We start from the raw sequence: 19,155 nt of genomic DNA, 5'->3' as shown, positions 1-19,155 counted from the left end.
CACCACCCCCCCCAAGAAGCAAAAAAAGAGAGAAATGATTCCAGTGGGGACTTGAGCCCAAACTCAAAGAGTGAAGAGGAAGAGTTGGGAGGGGGGAGCTCAGGGTGTACAAAACCATAAACAAACACTGCAGAAGAGGAAAGTAAAGCCTGTTGGCATAGCGGGGCGGGCGCAGACAGTCCTGGAGTTCAGCTCAAACATGCATCATTAGCATGCAGTGCCTGTGCTTCCAGCTCTCTGATGGCAAAAAGAAACGGACAAAAGACTAAATAATTACTGGCAGCAGGATTCCAACATTCCGCTGAACATATCCGATTTTATCAGGGACGTAGTCATGATTAATCAATCGCTTATTAGTAGTAGATTTAATTGTGAACAGACAAAGATTCCAATAGCATTTTTTAATTACACATGAAGGGCAAAGTAGCTTTGATCAGTGTGTTTACACTGAATTGAACCATTATCGCTGTAGTAATTACTACGTATGGGGTCCTGGGCTATAGCGGGAGACCATTAAAAGGGAAAGCCGGTCCCTGGAGTGAGTGCCGAGCACAGGCCTCTTCCTCTGTTTAACAGACTGTAGAATACCAAGGAGTTCTACTTCTGGTGAGACGGGGGGCAGGGATTACTTTGTAAATCAGTGAAGATGTCCATGACACGTGCTGCTGGTTGTAGGGCACTCCAGACAGGAAATATCTCTCTGGTTCAGCGCTCCTCCCTAACTGGGCATAGTTTCCCAAAATATCAGCATGCGGACAGAAATAGAACATCATTAAACAGGTTAACCCGAGTCACCCAGAGGCAGACATGGAATTCAGGCCAAGGAGTTAGCAGGGGTGATATAGAGCAAGGCAAGACAATACATGGATAAAATTGAGAGAGCTCCCATTATAAAGACATTGGCACAGCTGCTATTACAAAGTAAACTCCACCAGCACTATTAAGCAACTGTACTCAGCGAATCAACTGCTTTTAATGCAATGTTCTGTACACAAAGGGGGACTGGACCCTTCTTAGTCGTGAAACCATGAAGACTTTTGGGTCACTTACTGTTTTAGGGCTGGTTTTTGGTAAAACACTTAACAAAATAATGGCACATCAAAAAGAACTTCCCAAGTTAAACTCTTGGTATAAAGAATAGCACACTTCTTCTCCCCGAGTAGACCTTGAAATGGCAGATTGTTTTGGATTTCTTAAACACGAGGAGTGGACCGGGATGTATTTAACAACACATGGAACGGCCACCTCCTGCAAGATGAAACACATCTGAAGTCAGAACAGAAAATGTGGCTCTCTATGAGGTTTGACACTCAAACTTATATCGTAACAACAAGGCTCCCAATCTTCCAGTGATTCAGTAAAATGATTGGATATGTGAAATTACCTTGGTAACGTAATGTGTGTGTTAATGGTAGAATAGTGGCGGGAGCAGATAGAAAAATATTTATCATTGAAACAACAGGAGCGTTACAGTAGGAGCCTCTTCACCGAGTTATCTTGGTGACAGATTCCCACTGGAGAGTGCTAAGGCTCCTCTTCTGTTCACAAGCCGTTTGTGTTTCAGAAGAAGTGAAGTTCACACTCCCCCCCCCCCCCCCCCCCCCCCCCCCCCCCCCCATCTTTAAAGATTCACTATTTACACGATAAATAAGTTCTATTTGATTTTTGTCCTTTGATTAGTCTTTTAGAATTTCTTGACATCTTTGAACACCTCAAAAACGGTCTTTTATGTTCCAAGCCAAAAAAGACAAAATAATAAAAAGAAAGAGAAAAAAAAAATCCCAATTTGTCCATTTATCTTGAAGATACACACATTCCAGGGACATTTTTTTAGCCCCTCGAAATTTCATCGGCAGACCAATCGGTTGCGCAGTGGGGAGACCAAGCACAGTTCCCACAACTCCCGCGAGTATGACCACTGACATGTCGAAAACGGCCCCAGGTGTACTGCTTGGATTAAGCTGGATATACTGTATTTGACAGTGCATCACAGCCATATCTGAAGTCATCATCAGCTCCACAAGTCAGTGAGAAAGAGTGCTCAACACGCCAGCCAAAGGGATACCAAGTGCAATAAAGTCCAGCACTGCAGGCACGCTTTTTCTGGAGAAAAAAAAAAGATGTCAGACAATATTCCCAGTAAAGTCCATGGGTTCATACTTAGGTTAAAGATACGTCAAGGTGCTGGTTCAACATATGCCCACTAGCCACGGTGGTTCTCTGTTGTGGGGGGGAAAACGGCAGCTTTGCCAAACCCAGCATGTCGGTGCTCTCCAAATTGTCCAGTGTGATCCAAGTCAAACATTGACTCAACAATGTTTCAAATGACTGTTTGGGGCAGTGAGAGTGGTTTGACCTTTAGTAAAATGGACCTTTTCGTAAGAATATGTACAATACTTTGCATTCAAATGTACTTATTCCCCACATAAATTCTCCATGATTACCTCTTTAAAGCATAGTGACTCATTCAGCTGGGATATAATCATATACATAGACCTGTCATTCTGTTGTGAAAAGGGCCTCTGTTTGTGTAAGGAGTTTATGGAACATGCCATAATATCTTTTCTAAAGTGTTTGTGTGGTTTTTGCTATGCATAGCGTCACCAAGATCATGAATGATGGCAATTAAATTGATGTTGGGAGTACCAGGTAATCATTGTGATAGATATCTTTGAAATTAAATTTCATTTTCACTTCCTCACTTTGTATATATTGCATGGTTAGTTTGCTAATCTGAAAAGACAAGCCCACACAAAGGGGATTTGTTTGTAATTGTGAATGTAAGCTGGCTGAGGCCAATTTAGTACACCAACGGGCATTTTAAGAATGCCTTCAGCTAAATTAGCTCATGTGCGTAAAAGAAAAAATACAAGTAAACTCTTTGGTTTGACATGCACATTAATGGACACATTAAGTCCCAAAACTTTAAAAAAAAGAAAAGAAAGTAAGACAAAGATAATTTCTATGCAATTGTCTTGAAAGAATGACTCATCTATGTGAAATAATGATATGGGTTCGCCTTTGTAAACAACTACTGACTACACATTGTAATACCAATCACAACGAGAAGCCCCTTGCCCGTTTACATGATACCCAGCTCCATCTCTTTTGTGTTTTATGTTACTGCTCTTACTTTTTGTAATCAAGAACTCGTGTTTATTGCACTTTCCCTTTCACTCCTGACTCAGTGCACGTGGACCTGTGGCCCATAATGGGCTATGGCAAAAAAATTGATTTGGAAACGAGGGAATACTTTTTGTCATATGCTGGATATTCTCCCATGATTCAGTAGAAATTAGTTTCATATGAGGTGCTTTGGAAAAAAAAAAAGAAATGAAAATGATTTCCAAGGATGTCTCCCCTTAAGATGCCATTTCCTTCCAGGCAGAATTAGAAAAATGTTGTTCTTTAGTTCACATACTCATGTTCTGAAAACAAGGCCCCACTGAATAACCAGCACACCTGCCCCTTTATTACAAAGTCGCGGTGAATCAGAGACCCTTGCCCCACTTCTCACAACCAGACTCGGCTAACTAGCGTCCGAATTTGAGTGTGCCGGTGCGTTCGGCGGGAGGGAAAGGACCGCTGCTGGGACCTTCAGTCGGCGGTCTGAGGGGGGGTGGAGGAGAGCGAGGCCCTGGCGCAGGGGCACCCATGATGGTGGCAGAGGGCACGGCTGGCAGCGCCACTGTCTGTATAGTACCCCTATCACACGGGCCAAGGTCCTCCAGGCCCTCCAGGCGCTGCGGGGGTCCCTCGTAGCCCATGTTGAGCCGCAGGGGTTGATGGGCCTGGCAGTAGTCCACGATAGGCTGCTCATAGCGGTAGAAGGTCAGCGCCCCCAACTGGTGGGGGACCTGTTAAGATGGACATAGAGCAGGGAGATAAAAGAGACAGGAGGAGAATGGGATGGAGAGGAGGAAGTCGGGGTATTGGACAAGAGTGAAGGAAATGCAGGAAGGAGTAGAGGAAAGAAAAGGGGACAGAGAGAAAACAAAAAACATTAGCCATACAAATTATCAGTAAACTGTCCTTCAGATCAAAAACAGATTGTATGAAAATATATATTTGTGTCCTCAATCACTCAAAAAGTCCTCTATTGCTTCTGGAGTGACTGTAATCATTATGTACCAGAGGGTGTTGTGGAGAGATTTTTTTAAATCCGATTTTTACCCCAATTTCAAAAAGTTGATTATTCTAAACCTGCTATTCATCTCTCATTTTTAACATTTAACAGGAAACATTCAAGCCAGTGACAAAAAAAAAGGCGTTTCTGCTTTGTGTAACTCTCAAAGTTGTCTCACGATAACAGGCTATTGAAAAGCTAATATGCATCATCTTGCCAGAAACAATCCCCAATAATAATCCAGAAATACATAACAAATGTTCCCAATCAAAAAACTCTTCAGTTAATTTCCCGACCAATTCTTGTAGAGTGTAGTTCCAGTTGCTATCTTGGTGAATCAAACTTTTCAAATAATAGCCCTGTGGTTCAGGATAATATCTGAACATCCAAGCTGCGTTATACTGTTTCCATTTGATTTTTAACTCTGCTATCTCATGATTAACGACTGGATTGCTGCTCAAAACTAACAAGCCCCGGTCATACTACAGCCACAGCTGTTTATTTTTCAAATTAATATCACATACTGATGTTTTATTTTCCAAAGCAGTCAATTTGTCACACAACATTTCATTGTGCCTGTGTAACTGCGGCCCAGTTAGTCTGGCAGTTAACTGCTGGCCTTCTAAAATCCTCCTCACATGGTGACCACCTGAGCCTGCAGCTTCCCAAAACCCATGTGCAGCAAAGACCCTCCAAATTTGTTTTCTGCAAAGCATCCGTGACAACCACTTTTTACAGATTTGAGAAGCATTTCACTTTACCCATGGCTTGTACTGCAATACTCATTGTGACACAAATGGAAGATGTGCATTTGAATATTCGGATTTGCACATATGAATGACACACAAACTCTGCACATGTCCACGACCTCTTTTGTGTTTAATCGTTGGTACAAGAGCTGGAGCAAACAAGCCACGCTCCCTCTCTCCAATGTCACTCGTGTCACAGCCAGTAGCACTCGTCACATCTGGCTATGCGTCTGGTCTTGTGCTCCCTCCCCAAACCTTAACACAGTGCCAAACAAACAGATGAGACTCTTGTGGCACTCTGTCTCTCTGACCTTAAATCACACACTTATGCACCTTAAAAAAGGAGGGCAATTAAGAGCTTTCTACCAGGCCGTGTAAACAGCAGAGTAAGATGGCAGCAGACCTGGATGAACCACTACAGCCTGGCAGAGCGACAGATCATCAGGTATGTACACATAGGCGACAAGAAACACAAAACAACAAGAACAGGAGGAGAAACAGATCCGACACGAACAAGGGGGGGAATGAATAATGCAACCCCTGACTCTTGAGGAGGCGTTGGAAGCAGAGCAAGTGTCACAACTGCACCAATGCACTTCCATGAGATTTCATTGTTAACCTTAACCAGTGACTAGATCTAGAAGAAAAAAAAGTTATTTGCAAGAGAAATACACTTTCCATGTGCAAAAATTCTACTTATTATGGTTTGCATCTAGCCATGTAGATAGTCTGGTTTTAAGCACCAAAATGTTGAGATATGTCTAAGGTTGGTATTAGAGTTACGAATATTTGGTCTGTATATATATATATATATATATATATATATATATATATATATATATATATATATATATATATATATATATATATATATATATATATATATATATATATATATATGTATATATATATATATATATGTATTAAATCCAGAAACGTGTAACAAAACAAACAGATTTCCCTAACGTTAGTTATTTGCAGTTCTTGTATTTGTTTTATTGTCACAACAGAACAGAGGATCATCAAAATATATCAAAGTTCTGATAAATAAAATGTTTAATCTAAACTTAAGATATGAAACTTAAAGTACTTTGAACAAAAACACACACGAAAAATTAGTGTTGCCAACAGGAACGCTGTTGAGCTCCCTCTGGTGGACAAACTACACAACGCCAACGCTCATAACATGGTTGACCATCAGTTTTTTTATTAATTTATCTGAATAATTTATTTGTCATCGGAAATGATTCTGATGTAAATATATATTATTTATCTGCCATTATAAATACCAATACCGATAGATTGGGAAATGCCTAATATTGAACAATAATATCGGTTGGTTGGTCTACTTTGTACAATCACTCAAAAAGCTAAACAAACACACACATCCTACCAGACTTAATGGTCCCGTTAACCTGATTAACAGACATGCATTGGTTTGAACTGCTTTCCTTACAGAAAATGAGCCTAAACATACTGTTTGGTTTTAGAAATTCCAGATGCAGGGATGTTAACCACATAAAGCAAAGGTAGCTGCCACGTAGCTACCACAGGTAAGAAAATGCTCCATTTAATTGTGGGAACTGAGTGGACGTAGACGGTAAGACAAACAGACGCAAAGAGGAAACAACTGATGCCCTAACAGTGATCCCAAATAAACTCTAAGAGAAGTTCCCAAAGAAGCAAAGCAGGAGGAGTCGAGTCACGTGGATTTAGAAATAAGTGTCATCGGAATTGGCAACCCCAAAAAATATGTCACTAATGTTCTTGTACATTTATTAAACTTATCATAGAATGGTATTCTGAGTCAAGAAATCCTAGTTTAGGGGAACATTGTAAGAGAATTCAAGATAGAATTATTTAAAAGAGGGCCGACTGTGTCAATTAAATGCAGATATATGCTGGCTGGTAGAGGGAAAATGTGCGTTTGTGAGTGTGTGTATGTGTATGTGTGTGTGTGTGTGTGTGTGTGTGTGTGTGTGTGTGTGTGTGTGTGTGTGAGAGAGAGAGAGAGATAGCAGAGTTAAAAATCAAATGGAAACAGTATAACGCAGCTTGGATGTTCAGATATTATCCTGAACCACAGGGGTAAGATAAAGCCACTCTGAAAGCATTAATGCCAGTTCTGTTTTCAAAAAGAAAAATTGTGTTATTTTTGGCCACGAGCTTTACTGTAACACGTTTCCATGATGCAGTAAGAGCATTACAAATCAGCAAAGTTGTTATCATGTATTTCATATCAAATAGCTGCTGATAGCATGTTTGTCTAGTCTGGAGATGATGTAGGAAGCAGGAGTTACATTTCCACCTTTCATTCCTTGCACCTCCGGAGCCGGCACCTTCTTTCTTTACAGTGCCTCCATCAACCTTAGAACGGACTCCATTAAGCGCGGCTGGCTCATTACATTATAGGCACTCAGTGGATTACTCCTCTCATTCCACTTTCAGCTCACCAACCCTGACACCGCCACCACCACACCACCACCTACGCTGCCACCACCTCATCTCCAGTCTACCTCAGGTCGGCACAGCTCCCTGCCCAGGTCCAATGAATTAATTAACCAATATTAAGTCCTAACCATTTCAGTAGATTCAATCAAATTTTCAGGGCCTTGTGAAGAGTGTGTGTGAGTGTGTGTGTGTGTGTGTGTGTGTGTGTGTGTGTGTGTGTGTGTGTGTGTCACATAATTGTATGAGGAAGGGAGAAGTGACAGAATGAGACAGAGAGAAAATACAACACATACAACAAGATAAGAGTTTGTATACCACTTTGACATTGCACGTATATTTGTTTACCATTCTGTGCAGATCAAAAAAAAAATACATGCAATATAAAACGATGCATACATATCACACGCCCTGACTTGCCTTGTTGGACAAAAGAACACTGACGCAGAACACTCTTTTATGTCAGATTCCATGAACAAAAGGTGCTATTGATATTCAACGGCCATCCGTGTAGTTGCAAGGTACAGCTAGCTCATCAGGAATGCTATCAGCCTGTCTTTGTGCCTCTCAGCATTAGGAAATGATTAATTCCTCACATTGAGTTGTCTGCGGATGGTAGAGACAGCCAAATATGTAAATGAATATCATCTGACTAACAAAAATAGACGGACATTTTCATTCATTTTCCAAATGTTCTAAAAAAATAAAAACATAAAAAAGCGTTCTGGGGGGGGATGAATGATGCTGGGGCTTATCTACCAAGCTGTGGAGACATTTTTGAGGTTCTTTCACGGTAAAAAAAAAAAATCACAAGGCCAATCCTTCTTTCACTCTGTGAACTGTCCATTAAAATTCTCTTATTAGACCCATCTATGCTCTTTTGAGCCTTTGTCCACCAATGACATATTCTGCCTGCTAGATTAATGTTGAAGTGTCTATCACATGAAAAAAGGGTGCATCTAAATTGTAATAGTTCACATGTAAAAACTATGATTCATCGTTTCATTTCTGGTTTCTGCTTTCAACAGTTAAACTGGAAAACATGGGCGCTGTGTAACTGTAGGCCAAATTGCATACAGCAGCTGGTTTCAGGGTAAATTTGAGAAGAGAAATTGGTAATGTAGTTGCAGAAGCGACGTGTCATGAATCTCAGTAGCATTTCATATCATTCTGTTTTCACCACCCTTACACTGGATAGCAGTGCATCGGAATAGATTTGAAGTTTACGGTGTTCGCAGTCAGGCATACCTTTGTTTGGACATGATTTATTTTTCTATTATTTCTATGTTTGTACTGATAAGCTCAGATGAGGCTGGCTCACGCATTAAATCTGTAGATTTCAGGCTTGTTTAGCACTGAGCGCATCATTTACATATTCCTCTCTGAATGGGGGCCCAACCATGTTGCCACTATGTGGAAAAAATGAACAAACATAGCTTGACGAATTGCTTCATCTTCCAATGGTTGTCATGTTTTACAGGACTGTTTATTTTAAAGGTATCTTTTCTTTGCAATATCCAACAATGCTTAAAGTCCCATGTATTTCTTTGTTGGTAATGGAAAGAGCGGCCACAAGATGAACCACATAGCATAGTACAGTGGAAAAAAAAAGCATTCAATCATGTCACACACGCAACAGGGAGCATGAAGGCACAGTGGCATGCATTTTTAGTTTATAAGGCACAGGCAGTTACGAGCCCCCTTCTAAGAAGAAGAACCCAGTTATTGAGAAGAGTTAGAGTGCATGAAACCTTTTTACTTATTTTTGGTCATCTCTGGACTCATGCTATGTAAAGCTTTCATCCCAAGGGTGTCAAAAGCAAACGGGTCAAAGTTGAAATTGTCTTTACTGTGGATGCAATCTGAGCAGGGAGCAATGCTCAACATAGCTGTACCCTGAGGTTTGGCATCGCCATAGGACAGCAGTTGCTCACACACAAAGCGATTATGTTGCCGATCATGCGGATCCTGTGTGAGAGCCTTAGTTGGTGCAGGTGCAACCTCCATGCTGTGTGACATACTGCAGCTCCTACCTGTCAGAAGATATTTGCATTAAGGAAAAAAAACTCCCCATTCTGCAACGTTAGATTCCTCTGCTGTTTTGGATCTCTGCCACAGGTACATGATTGTGCTTGGACTGACAATGACTGGCACCCTGCCTCATCCTGGATCTTTATCTCCTATGCCTGAACACACTGGGTTGACCATAGGGGCCATTTTGTCCCCAAAGCTTTAAAAAACAACCTTCCCAAGGAGAATAGGCCATCTTTTGAAACTTAAACTGACTTTTATCTGAGGGATTGTTACTGCTCTTCTTTTATCGGGACACTTCAGGGCTCACCATAATGCACAAACAAATAAATAAAAATAATAAAAAAATAAACATGCAGAGATTTGCAAAACATTTCCTTCCTCCATCTGTGAATGTTTCTATGTTACTTGCCCACAACAGCTTTAATTTTTTAAAGGAGTCTTTAAAAAACAAAATTGAGCCAAATCCCTTAAATTCCTTTATGGATTTTCCTTTTACAGTATGCCAGGGCCCTTTCGAAGTTGTGTTTCTTTTTGCCTTCACGCTTTTATGAGCAGCTAAGGAGCCAGTAACTTTGCCACAGGCAGACAATGCTAATGTCTCCCTGGGCTTTAGGAGCCTTATGGTTCAAAAGTCTGCCGACTCCCAGCCGAACACTTTGATCCTCTCAAGTCACCGTATTGTGGCACACAGAAGCATAATGTAGTGAAGAGGAGGTGCAACACACTCCCACTAAAATGTTGCTTTTCTTATATTCTCATTAACATATTGTAGGCCTGTAAACTTGTGAATTAAGTTGGGAATTATTACTACTTAAATCATTTTGAGTTTTGTTTTAACCGGCCTCTGTGGATATCACACAGTATTCCCCAAAAATATTACAGATATTATTTGCATACATAAAGCGTGTTATTGAATGCTATTGTTCTGTAACACTGCTTTTAGCATTTATGTGTTTGTCTATTATAAAATATAACAATTTGTAGGCTCATTTTTGTGCTTGGGAATACTTGAAACAAACCATGACCGAGTTACTGGGAATAATTACTCTGGTCTTTGTCAAGTTCTCAACACCCTATTGTCCTCTTTCCTCGTAGAAGTCTAGAGATCTATTAGTCATTTTGGTCTATCTATATTTAAAGCAGGCTGTGATGCATATTTGATGTAAAGATCCAGTGTTTATGTTGTGGAAACTGTTTCAGTAGAACCATTTCCATCAATGCTGTGTGGCTTTACAAAGGACTTACAGCCATTGACGATAAATCTCAGCTCCCACAGAGCTTTTGTGTTTTTCATACTTTTGCCACCCACTACAAATTTATTCCCTTGCCATTATTATCCTCTCTTCACTTTTACTTGAATATCACCACAATTTTAATCATACATATACAAAATTTCACATAAAACTGTTAATTGAATTGTGTTATTATAAAGTAATGGTACAGACTTTTAATATTATGAAGATTGGTACAAGGGGTCTATACAGGTACCATGTTTAACTACAGCTAAGTTATCACATTGGCAGCTAGAGCTGCAAAGAATAATCAATTTATCGATTAGTTGTCAACTATTACATTGAAGGCCACATATTATGATAACGGATCAGTTTGAGTTATTTTTTCAAGTTCATTTTTGGGGCATGTTAGGCCTTTCATTTTAAAAAACAGCTTTTAAATGACATGCTGCAATGGGCCCCAGGTGGGACTCGAACCCGGAAATTAGATTCCAGCATCCTAAATGTGACTATTTTCTGGTTTCTTTTCTTCGCTTTGCCAGTAAATGTCAGGTGACGTAGTATAAAGGGTGACAAAGTCTGCGTAGGGAGGAGGTCAAGCTTGATGGATGGTTCAAACAAACAGGACTTTCACTTAGGAGACCACTGGTCGTGCCCTGTGTGAAAGCAAAAGTTAACGTGTATTTATTTTAACTTAGTACATTTTCTTACATGACTTGCAAACTCAACTTAAGCCACATTTGTAAGTTAGGTAACCAACACTTAAATTAACCCAAACCACAAACTTTTGCTAAACATGAACACGTAATTGTGTTGCCTAAACAGGTACTGCAGTAAAGGGGCCTGCGTAGGCACACTGATCGCTCGTGTTTCACACTGATCGCTCGCACATTTTCGTGTGAAATGTGTGCATACCTTCGTAAGATAGCAAACAAACTGTTGTATGAGGATAGGTTGTAGTGGTAGCAGTTATGAACCTGGTGGATGTTGTGATTGTTGTAGTAGATGTGGTAGTAGTAGTTGAGAAATAGGAAGGAATCAAGAATACAGCCAAAAAGGCATAAAGAAAATGAAAAAAAAACAAGTCAGTTCAAAATAATACATACCAGAAATATAACTTTAGGTACAAAAGTGAATTAATACAAATGTGAAAAAAGAAATTCAAGAACGTAACATTGTTTAGTACCTGAGTCAGAAGGTTATATGCTGATGACGATGACAAAATAATAGAAATTGTCAACATTAACAGGTCCACAGCAGGTCATGCAAAACGTGTCTGGCTTATTAATAGTTTACAATTTGCACCACATGAACGTGTGAAATCATAAACCCACAAATTAACTCTAAAGACCCTTTATTAATTGAAACCGTAAACCGTAATCACGTGTGCTCTAAAAACTGGTACTCTGTGTGATCGTGCGTGACTGTGTCAGTGTTGTTTTCCAAATGTATGCTGCTCTAGCGTGCGGGGGTAGTCAGCCCAGATGTTGCTAGGCGGGCATCAATGACACGGAGCCTGCGAGTCAGCCTTTCAGCAGAGCGGTGTGCATGGACGTGTCTGAGGGAGTGTGAAGCTAAACACCATCAGTTTGTTTTCAGACAGCTCATCCCGAGAGGAAGACGTCCCAGCTGCATGTGTAAGTGTGAGTATGTGTTAAATTTTCAAAAGTGCTGCTGTTGCGGTCGCAGTGGCTGGAATTGATTCACTCTTTCGTCCTTTTCCACGTCGTGATACAACAACACAAACAGTTCTGTACAATGGAACAGAGGCATCAGCGTGGTTCTATGGAGACTCAATAACGCCCACATTTAAGCAATCAAATCCAATAAAAACTTTCCTGAAATTATACCCTGCCCACGGATTCCATATAACTCAGAAATGCATCACATCTCAGATGTAAAAAATGCACTGCAACTGTTGCTTTACTGTGTCTCTAAGACTAACTTCCATTGACTGCGGTTAAAGTGGCCTCCAAGGACTGTACTACTCGTGGAGCCATAAAGGGTCAGTTAACTTCAGAGGCAAATGTACAACCTTGACATTCCCCCGTACAGCTGTGTGTGAAAATAAACCCACGTGTCCACATTTTAAACTAATTGATTCTCTAAACAAGCCGTTAGCCTCCCACTAATTCCTTAATGACTACAGGTCCCTTTATGGGAAGTGACTCTTGATTACAGGTCTCTGGCACCACACACACACACACACACACACACACACACACACACGGATGCACTAATAAATACATTAAAAAACTCCACTCAGGAAGCTGGTTTAAAAGAAGGAAAAGTGAGAGAGAAAACTGGGGAAAGACAGAAAAGTACAGCGCAGGATCGAGGCCCCCTTCACGCACCAATGGGTGCCGTCAGCTCATCACAACCTCCTCCCACTCTACGGTGCATACAGTAAAGGAGCTTCCGCAGACCACAGCAAATGGGCCGTGGAATGTTACTCAATGCTCAACACGTTCCTCAGCCCCGGACACACACACACACACACACACACACACACACACACACACATACCAACTAATGGAGGCGGGGGCTGAAAAAATGAGGAACGATTGAAATGAAAGCTTGCAGTGTACAGCATTCGCTCACTGCTGTTCGAGTTTGTTTCAGAGATGCTGTTAGGCCTCCTGCCGTGACTGTTGCTAGGTAGCTCTCTCTGTCTGTCCTTTATCGGAGACACTGAAAGATGAACTGGTGTCCCATAAGGAATCTGACAGATTGGATAACCGGGTTGGGGAGCAACGCCGTAAGGAGAGTGTCAGTGCTAAATTACCTGTCTGTCGTAAATCAACTCTTCCCCGCTGCGTCACAACAGAAATGGCCCGAGACTTCCCCAGTGGCCACGATGAGTGCGGAACCTGAAGACATGGAGGTGGGACATGCACGATTGTCCTTTGAGGAGCGTGCACATCGTATGCAGGCTCCAGCTTGCCTGTATTGTGGAGAGGCTGGATATGTTGTCTCCTCCGGTTCTATTTTCTTGGGAAATCATTGATAGGAGAAGATATGGTGAGCCGAGCAGCTATTTCTTCTCCTTCTCTTCGCATACTGCTTTAGACATCCCTACAGTACCAGACCCAGAGTTTTTCTGTTGCTGCGCTCTGGAGCTGACACAAGTTTTTGGGACCGGGAATTAGCTCAACATTTGGACATTGAGACTGTACCTCTTGACAGTTCGCTGCAAGCTAAAGATCCTAATAGACAATTAATAATGTGTGTTACTCATCAGACTTTCCCTGTTTGTCTCTGTGTGTCTGGAAATCATCAGGAAAGGATTAGATTGCATTCAATTGACTGACACCCTTGGTTCTCTGTATTCCCTGGTTAATTAAACACAATCCACACTTTGACTAGGAAAGGGGTAAAATTATATCCTGGAGCATATTTTGTCACACTAATAGTTTACATTCTGCTCAAGCCCCTGCCAATGCAGAACCTCAAACACCACCCGAGGCTGAGGATCTCTCTGCTCTTCCTGTGGTATATCATGACCTGGCATCTGTGTTCTGCAAGCACCCCTCTACACAGCACTTCAATCTTCACTAAACTGGACCTACGAAACGTGTACCATCTGGTATGCATCTGTAAAGGTGACAATTGGAAGACAGCCTTTAACACACCCTTGGGCCATTTTGAGTATCTGGTGATGTGCCAGTGCTCCAGACACTGGTGAGTGATGTCCTTTGTGATGTGCTTAATCGTTTTGTTTTTGTATATCTGGATGACATCCTAATACATTCAAGGTCTTTTGAGGATCATGAGCTACATGTTGTAGCAAACAACCTGTTTGTGTAAATGGAAAAATGTGAGTTTCATGTAACTAACACCTTCTTTTTGGGTTACATAATGGCTAGCTCCCTCAACCCATAAACAACTGCAGCAATTCCTGGGGTTGCTAACTACAGCAGGACTACAACAGCATTGCTGCACCCCTCGCCACTTTTACCTCCACGTGGACTGGTGGAGCTGAATCGGCATTTAAAAAGCTGAAACATTGTTTTCCTTCCGCCCCCATTCCGGTGCAGCCGGACCCTGCTTGCCAGTTTGATGTGGAGGTGGACGCATCTGACAATGGGGTAGGTGCAGTGCTGTCACAACTTGCCACTGATATAAGATGCATCTTTGTGCTTTTCTCTGATGGAAACTTTCTCAGGCGGAGATAAACTACGACATTGGCAATAGGGAACTGCTCGCTGTGAAGCTGGCCTTTGAGGAGTGGCGGCATTGGTTGGAGGGGGAGGAACATCTCTTCATTATATGAACAGATCATAAGAATCTTGCATACATCCAGTCAGCAAAGCAGCTGAATTTGAAACCTGTCTTATTGTCCAGGGTCATGCATTCAGCTCTAGAGATTGGTTGTAATCCTGAACCTATATTGCCCTCCACCTGCCATGTTGCAGCCATTACCTGTGACACTGAAAGGGTAGTTAGACAGGCCCAGACCCATCCAGCTGACCAAGGTAACGGTCCTACTAACTGTTGGTTTTTTAGAGAGTCTGTCCGCTCTCCGGTTCTGCAGTGGGCTCACTCCTCTGCCCTTACCTGATATTCTGGAGTGTCTTGTAAATTTGGGTTTTCTACGCTGGGGGCCCAGGATGGAAGTAGATCCTCAGTCTTTCATTGCTGCTTGTTCGGTACTTGCACGTAGTAAGAACTCTACCCAGCTCAGCGGTGATCAGCTCCAATCCCTGCCGATAACCAGCTGCCCTTGGTCCCAAATTGCATTGGATTTTGACACTGGACTTCCAACCTCTTCAGGAAAATCTGTCATACTCATGGTGATGGATCCTTTTTCCAAGTTTGCTCATTTTCTGGTCCTAAAAAAACTTACCACTGCCAGAAAAAAACTGATGACATTCTGATGGAACATGTGTTCCGCTCTCATGGTCTGCCCACTGATATTGTCTCTGACAGGGGTCGCCAGTTTGTTCTCCCAGGTTTAGAAAGCCTTCTGTACGGCTTTGGGCATCACAACCAACCTGTCCTCCAATTGACCAATGGTCAAGCCAAAAGAGCAAACCAGGAGAAGGAGACCCCTCTCCCTGAGTAGAATATGCTCATAACACTTTGACTAACACTCCTTTTGGTTTGCCCCCCTTTTAGTGGGCTCTGGGCTATCAACTTTCCCTGTTCCCTTCCCACGAAAGGGAACTGGCGGTATCCTCTGTGCGTGTGTTGCTGTTTCAAGGTCTGGAGTAAGGCTAGGATAGCACTGTCCCGAGCATCTTCTTACATGCAGAAGGAAGCCAACCGTCACCGTTCTCTGGCTCCCGTTTATGCGCCTGGACAAGAGGTATGGCTTAAATAAAGTGATCTTTCGTTGAAAGTGCAATCTAAGAAGATGGCACCATGTTTTATTGAACCGTTTAAGATACTTTCTGTTATTAACCCCTGTGCTGTGAGACTTCCGCTTCTTGCCTCTCTACGGTTTAGTCCCACTTTTCATCTTTCCCAGATTAAGCCTTCGTTGTGGATCCTAGATGGTCTCTGACTTTCATCATCTGCATCCTGAAAAAACCCTGGTGGCCGCCAGGTGGCCTCCTCGGGGATAGGGTTGTGGGGGTAGTGTCAGGACTGCTGCCGCTGTGGCTGCTGCTAGGTAGCTCTCTGTCCCTGCTCTCCCCCTCCTCTCTGTCTGCCCTTAATTGCAGGAGGGAAGCCTGGTATGTGGGAGTCAGGGTTCCAGCTGCAGCTCATCTACACTAATCACCTCTGCTTCAAATACCCGTCAACCTACCACCCTTCGCTAGATCATAGTCAAGACAACCATTTCTGTGAACCTGACTTCTGCTTCCACGTTGCTCCTGCCTTCCACCATTCCTGCTCTCTACACTGGATCTCCGGACTGTTGGACACAGACACTTGACATCACATTACCTCTCCCGCTATATACCCAGGATAGCCATTGGATTTGAATTTTGCTTTTTCCCTGTTGCATTCCCAAACTTGGACATTTAGAATAAACATGTTAAACTGTAATTTTGCTCTGTGTTGTTTGCGCTTGGGTTCAACTTTAGTTTCACACGTAACAGCCGCATGTCCTCTCAATGCTGTCAGTATAGATTAGTCCTGCAACTAAAGATTATTATAATCAATCATTCGTTTACTTTAAAACATCTAAAAAAACAGAAATTATAGCCCAAGGTTCTCTAACATATTCAATGTACAATTATATAAACAAGCAGAAAAACAGCAAATTGTCAAAATTGACAATTGGAACAAGGGCATGTTTGGCTTTTTTAATCACAGAAGGGTGACCAATTGATTATCATAATTGTAGATTAATCTTCTGTCTCTCAACTAATCAACTGAAAGAGTACTCACTGCAATCAGCTTAACGATCAGCAGCGGGTGCAATACATTCTGTATTTTGTTGCCCTGGGTGTTATCCCCTGCAGGCACTACCTAGGATAAAAAGTCCTTCACTTTCTCTGCATGTTTTCATCTATTTGATCCCCCCCCCCCCCTCCCCCATACACTCCTGGAACCCAACCTACGCATTTGGATTTAACAATAGCACATACTGGAGGTCTTTTTTTTTTCTTTCAATGTTTTTTATTAGTTTCCATCACTGGCATTAAATATGAATGTTGTAATTTAAGCAAACCCCAAAGTGGGCCCTCTGTGCAGCTAAAACCGTCTACATCCTTTTGTTTTCATGTTAACTCTATACTGTACATGCAAATGAAAGTTAGGGCCCGCTGATGGTATTGCATGGTTTAACAAAACAAATGTTAATTGCATCTAGCTCCACTCATACAGTAAATCTCCTACACCCATTGCCGAGTGCCCAAATGCATATTGGGCAGAATGACGGGTTGTGTCAAAGGAGAACCCTTTGTCACAACTAGTTTCATTGTTGCTGTCCCCTGTTAAATTCAAAGTTCCCAAATCTCTTGGCATGCAGTTTCTTGCTTTATGTGCTGCTTCCAGTCGCGGCGGCACTGGAAGTGTGTCTGAGTAATGAGCATGACCCAACCTAAACGTTGTGTGGCCAACTTGGCTCTACACTGGGAGCGTCAGTTGCACTTTAATCAGGGATATTGGGGAGGAGTGTGCCTGGGAAAGCAGGCCAGGGCTTTTAAAGACCTGACTAATAAGACATGTCAAAGGGAGCTGGGCAGCAGCCAGAACTGATATGCAGACCTGCTTCCCATTCGGACTCACCCTACGCCGTCTCAACAACATTCGGACACAGATGGCCTTTTAATAAAGCTAGATATTCACTGATGCAAACAAAGAGTGTAAAACATCTCAACGCAGCATGCGCCCTTCACGGTAAATCATTTCCTACTTCTCTCTCAGCTCTTTGCAGATTTACCCTTGTGTGACTGTTTTAAAAGTTGAGACAAGGTTACAAATATTAATTTTTCTCCAAAGTCTTTTCAAAAATAGCTCACCACAGCTTTGGCTCTTTAAATCAACACATTCTGCTTCTGGATTAAATGTGTGAAATACCTGTTTGTTTTTAGTATTGCTTGGAAAACAGGTACTTTTCACCCAATTGTCATATCTGGCAGTAGAGAGACGGCACAGAGCGGTAAGGTCACAACATTGATTGAGTGGTAGGGAGATTATTTGATGGGAAAGGAATTTGGAAAGCAAAGGATGCATGTGCATAAATTAATAATCCACAAAAGCACTTATACATTTATTTGATTAACAATTGCTGATGCTATACAGTAGTGTAAGGCGTATTATCTTTGTGAGATGATTGACAGGCTTCTGATTAAAAAAATCAGACACAAAAGCTATAATACTGATTGTCCCAGTGAAGGGATGTCATTTAATTGTAATAATAACTGACTAGAGTCCTGCATTTGGAGCGTGTTTATGTCAGAAAAGGTAACAATATGCCTCACTGGCTAGTATAAGTTTTTTGCCAGTCACTTTTTGAATCTTATGCCATGGAACACTGGAAATGATTTTCCTGGTCCATATATCTATAAAATCACCCATATCATATATCTGAATAACAAAACTCAGATTTATATCCTTATATGCGTACATGTAAATATATCTGATAATAATAAAGGAAGAAAAAAATGCATTACAATTGCCGGTTTTACTACTTCACTATATGCACACACAAGCATGCAAAGTCTTTTAAGGCAGCTACTAATTCAAATTAAAGCGATAACAACAACTTATTTGGCAGTAATTATGATAGATTGTAGTGTGTTGAATTAATGAGGAGGCGTATGTTTTCATCTGAAAAGGTAATTAGCCATAGGGCTTAAGTAATCACGGGAAAATCCAGGTCGCTACAAGCTGTACCTTAGGGGACAGTTTTGCATACACCCGTTGCAGAGCGAATCTCTCAAGAGAAAACCTTTTCACTGAGAAACCTTGACCAGACAGTTCCTTTGAGGCTAGAACATATCTAGTCTGAATTTCAATGAGAGGTTATGCAAATGAGACTAAACTCCATGGCGCTAATCTTGAATTCAGAGACTTTGCGGCAAAATAACCTCTTTGATCACTTTACCATTGTTTGACAAGAAGTGCAGCCTGGAACCTGTTTCGTCTCTTACAATTAACTTTGATACAA

The 19,155-nt window shown here is 41.7% G+C and overlaps 1 protein-coding gene across 2 annotated transcripts in view; it reads right to left on the bottom strand.

The window, feature by feature from the left end:
• Nucleotides 1–3,368: 3,368 nt before the first annotated feature.
• LOC117959320 (leucine-rich repeat transmembrane neuronal protein 4) overlaps nt 3,369–19,155 on the bottom strand; it is a 111,752-nt gene continuing 95,965 nt past the window's right edge. The window contains exon 3 of one of the 2 annotated variants that reach the window (XM_034896384.1): nt 3,369–3,857. In XM_034896384.1, coding sequence (XP_034752275.1) covers nt 3,534–3,857 — 324 coding nt within the window. In that variant the 3' untranslated portion in view covers nt 3,369–3,533. The remainder of the gene's footprint in view (nt 3,858–19,155) is intronic. The other variant, XR_004659917.1, reaches the window with a different exon arrangement.

Source organism: Etheostoma cragini, chromosome 16 (assembly GCF_013103735.1).
Source record: "Etheostoma cragini isolate CJK2018 chromosome 16, CSU_Ecrag_1.0, whole genome shotgun sequence".
Lineage (NCBI taxonomy): Eukaryota > Metazoa > Chordata > Actinopteri > Perciformes > Percidae > Etheostoma > Etheostoma cragini.
The sequence above is the reverse complement of the archived record's forward strand: the minus strand, read 5'-3'. Positions and strand labels throughout refer to the sequence as shown.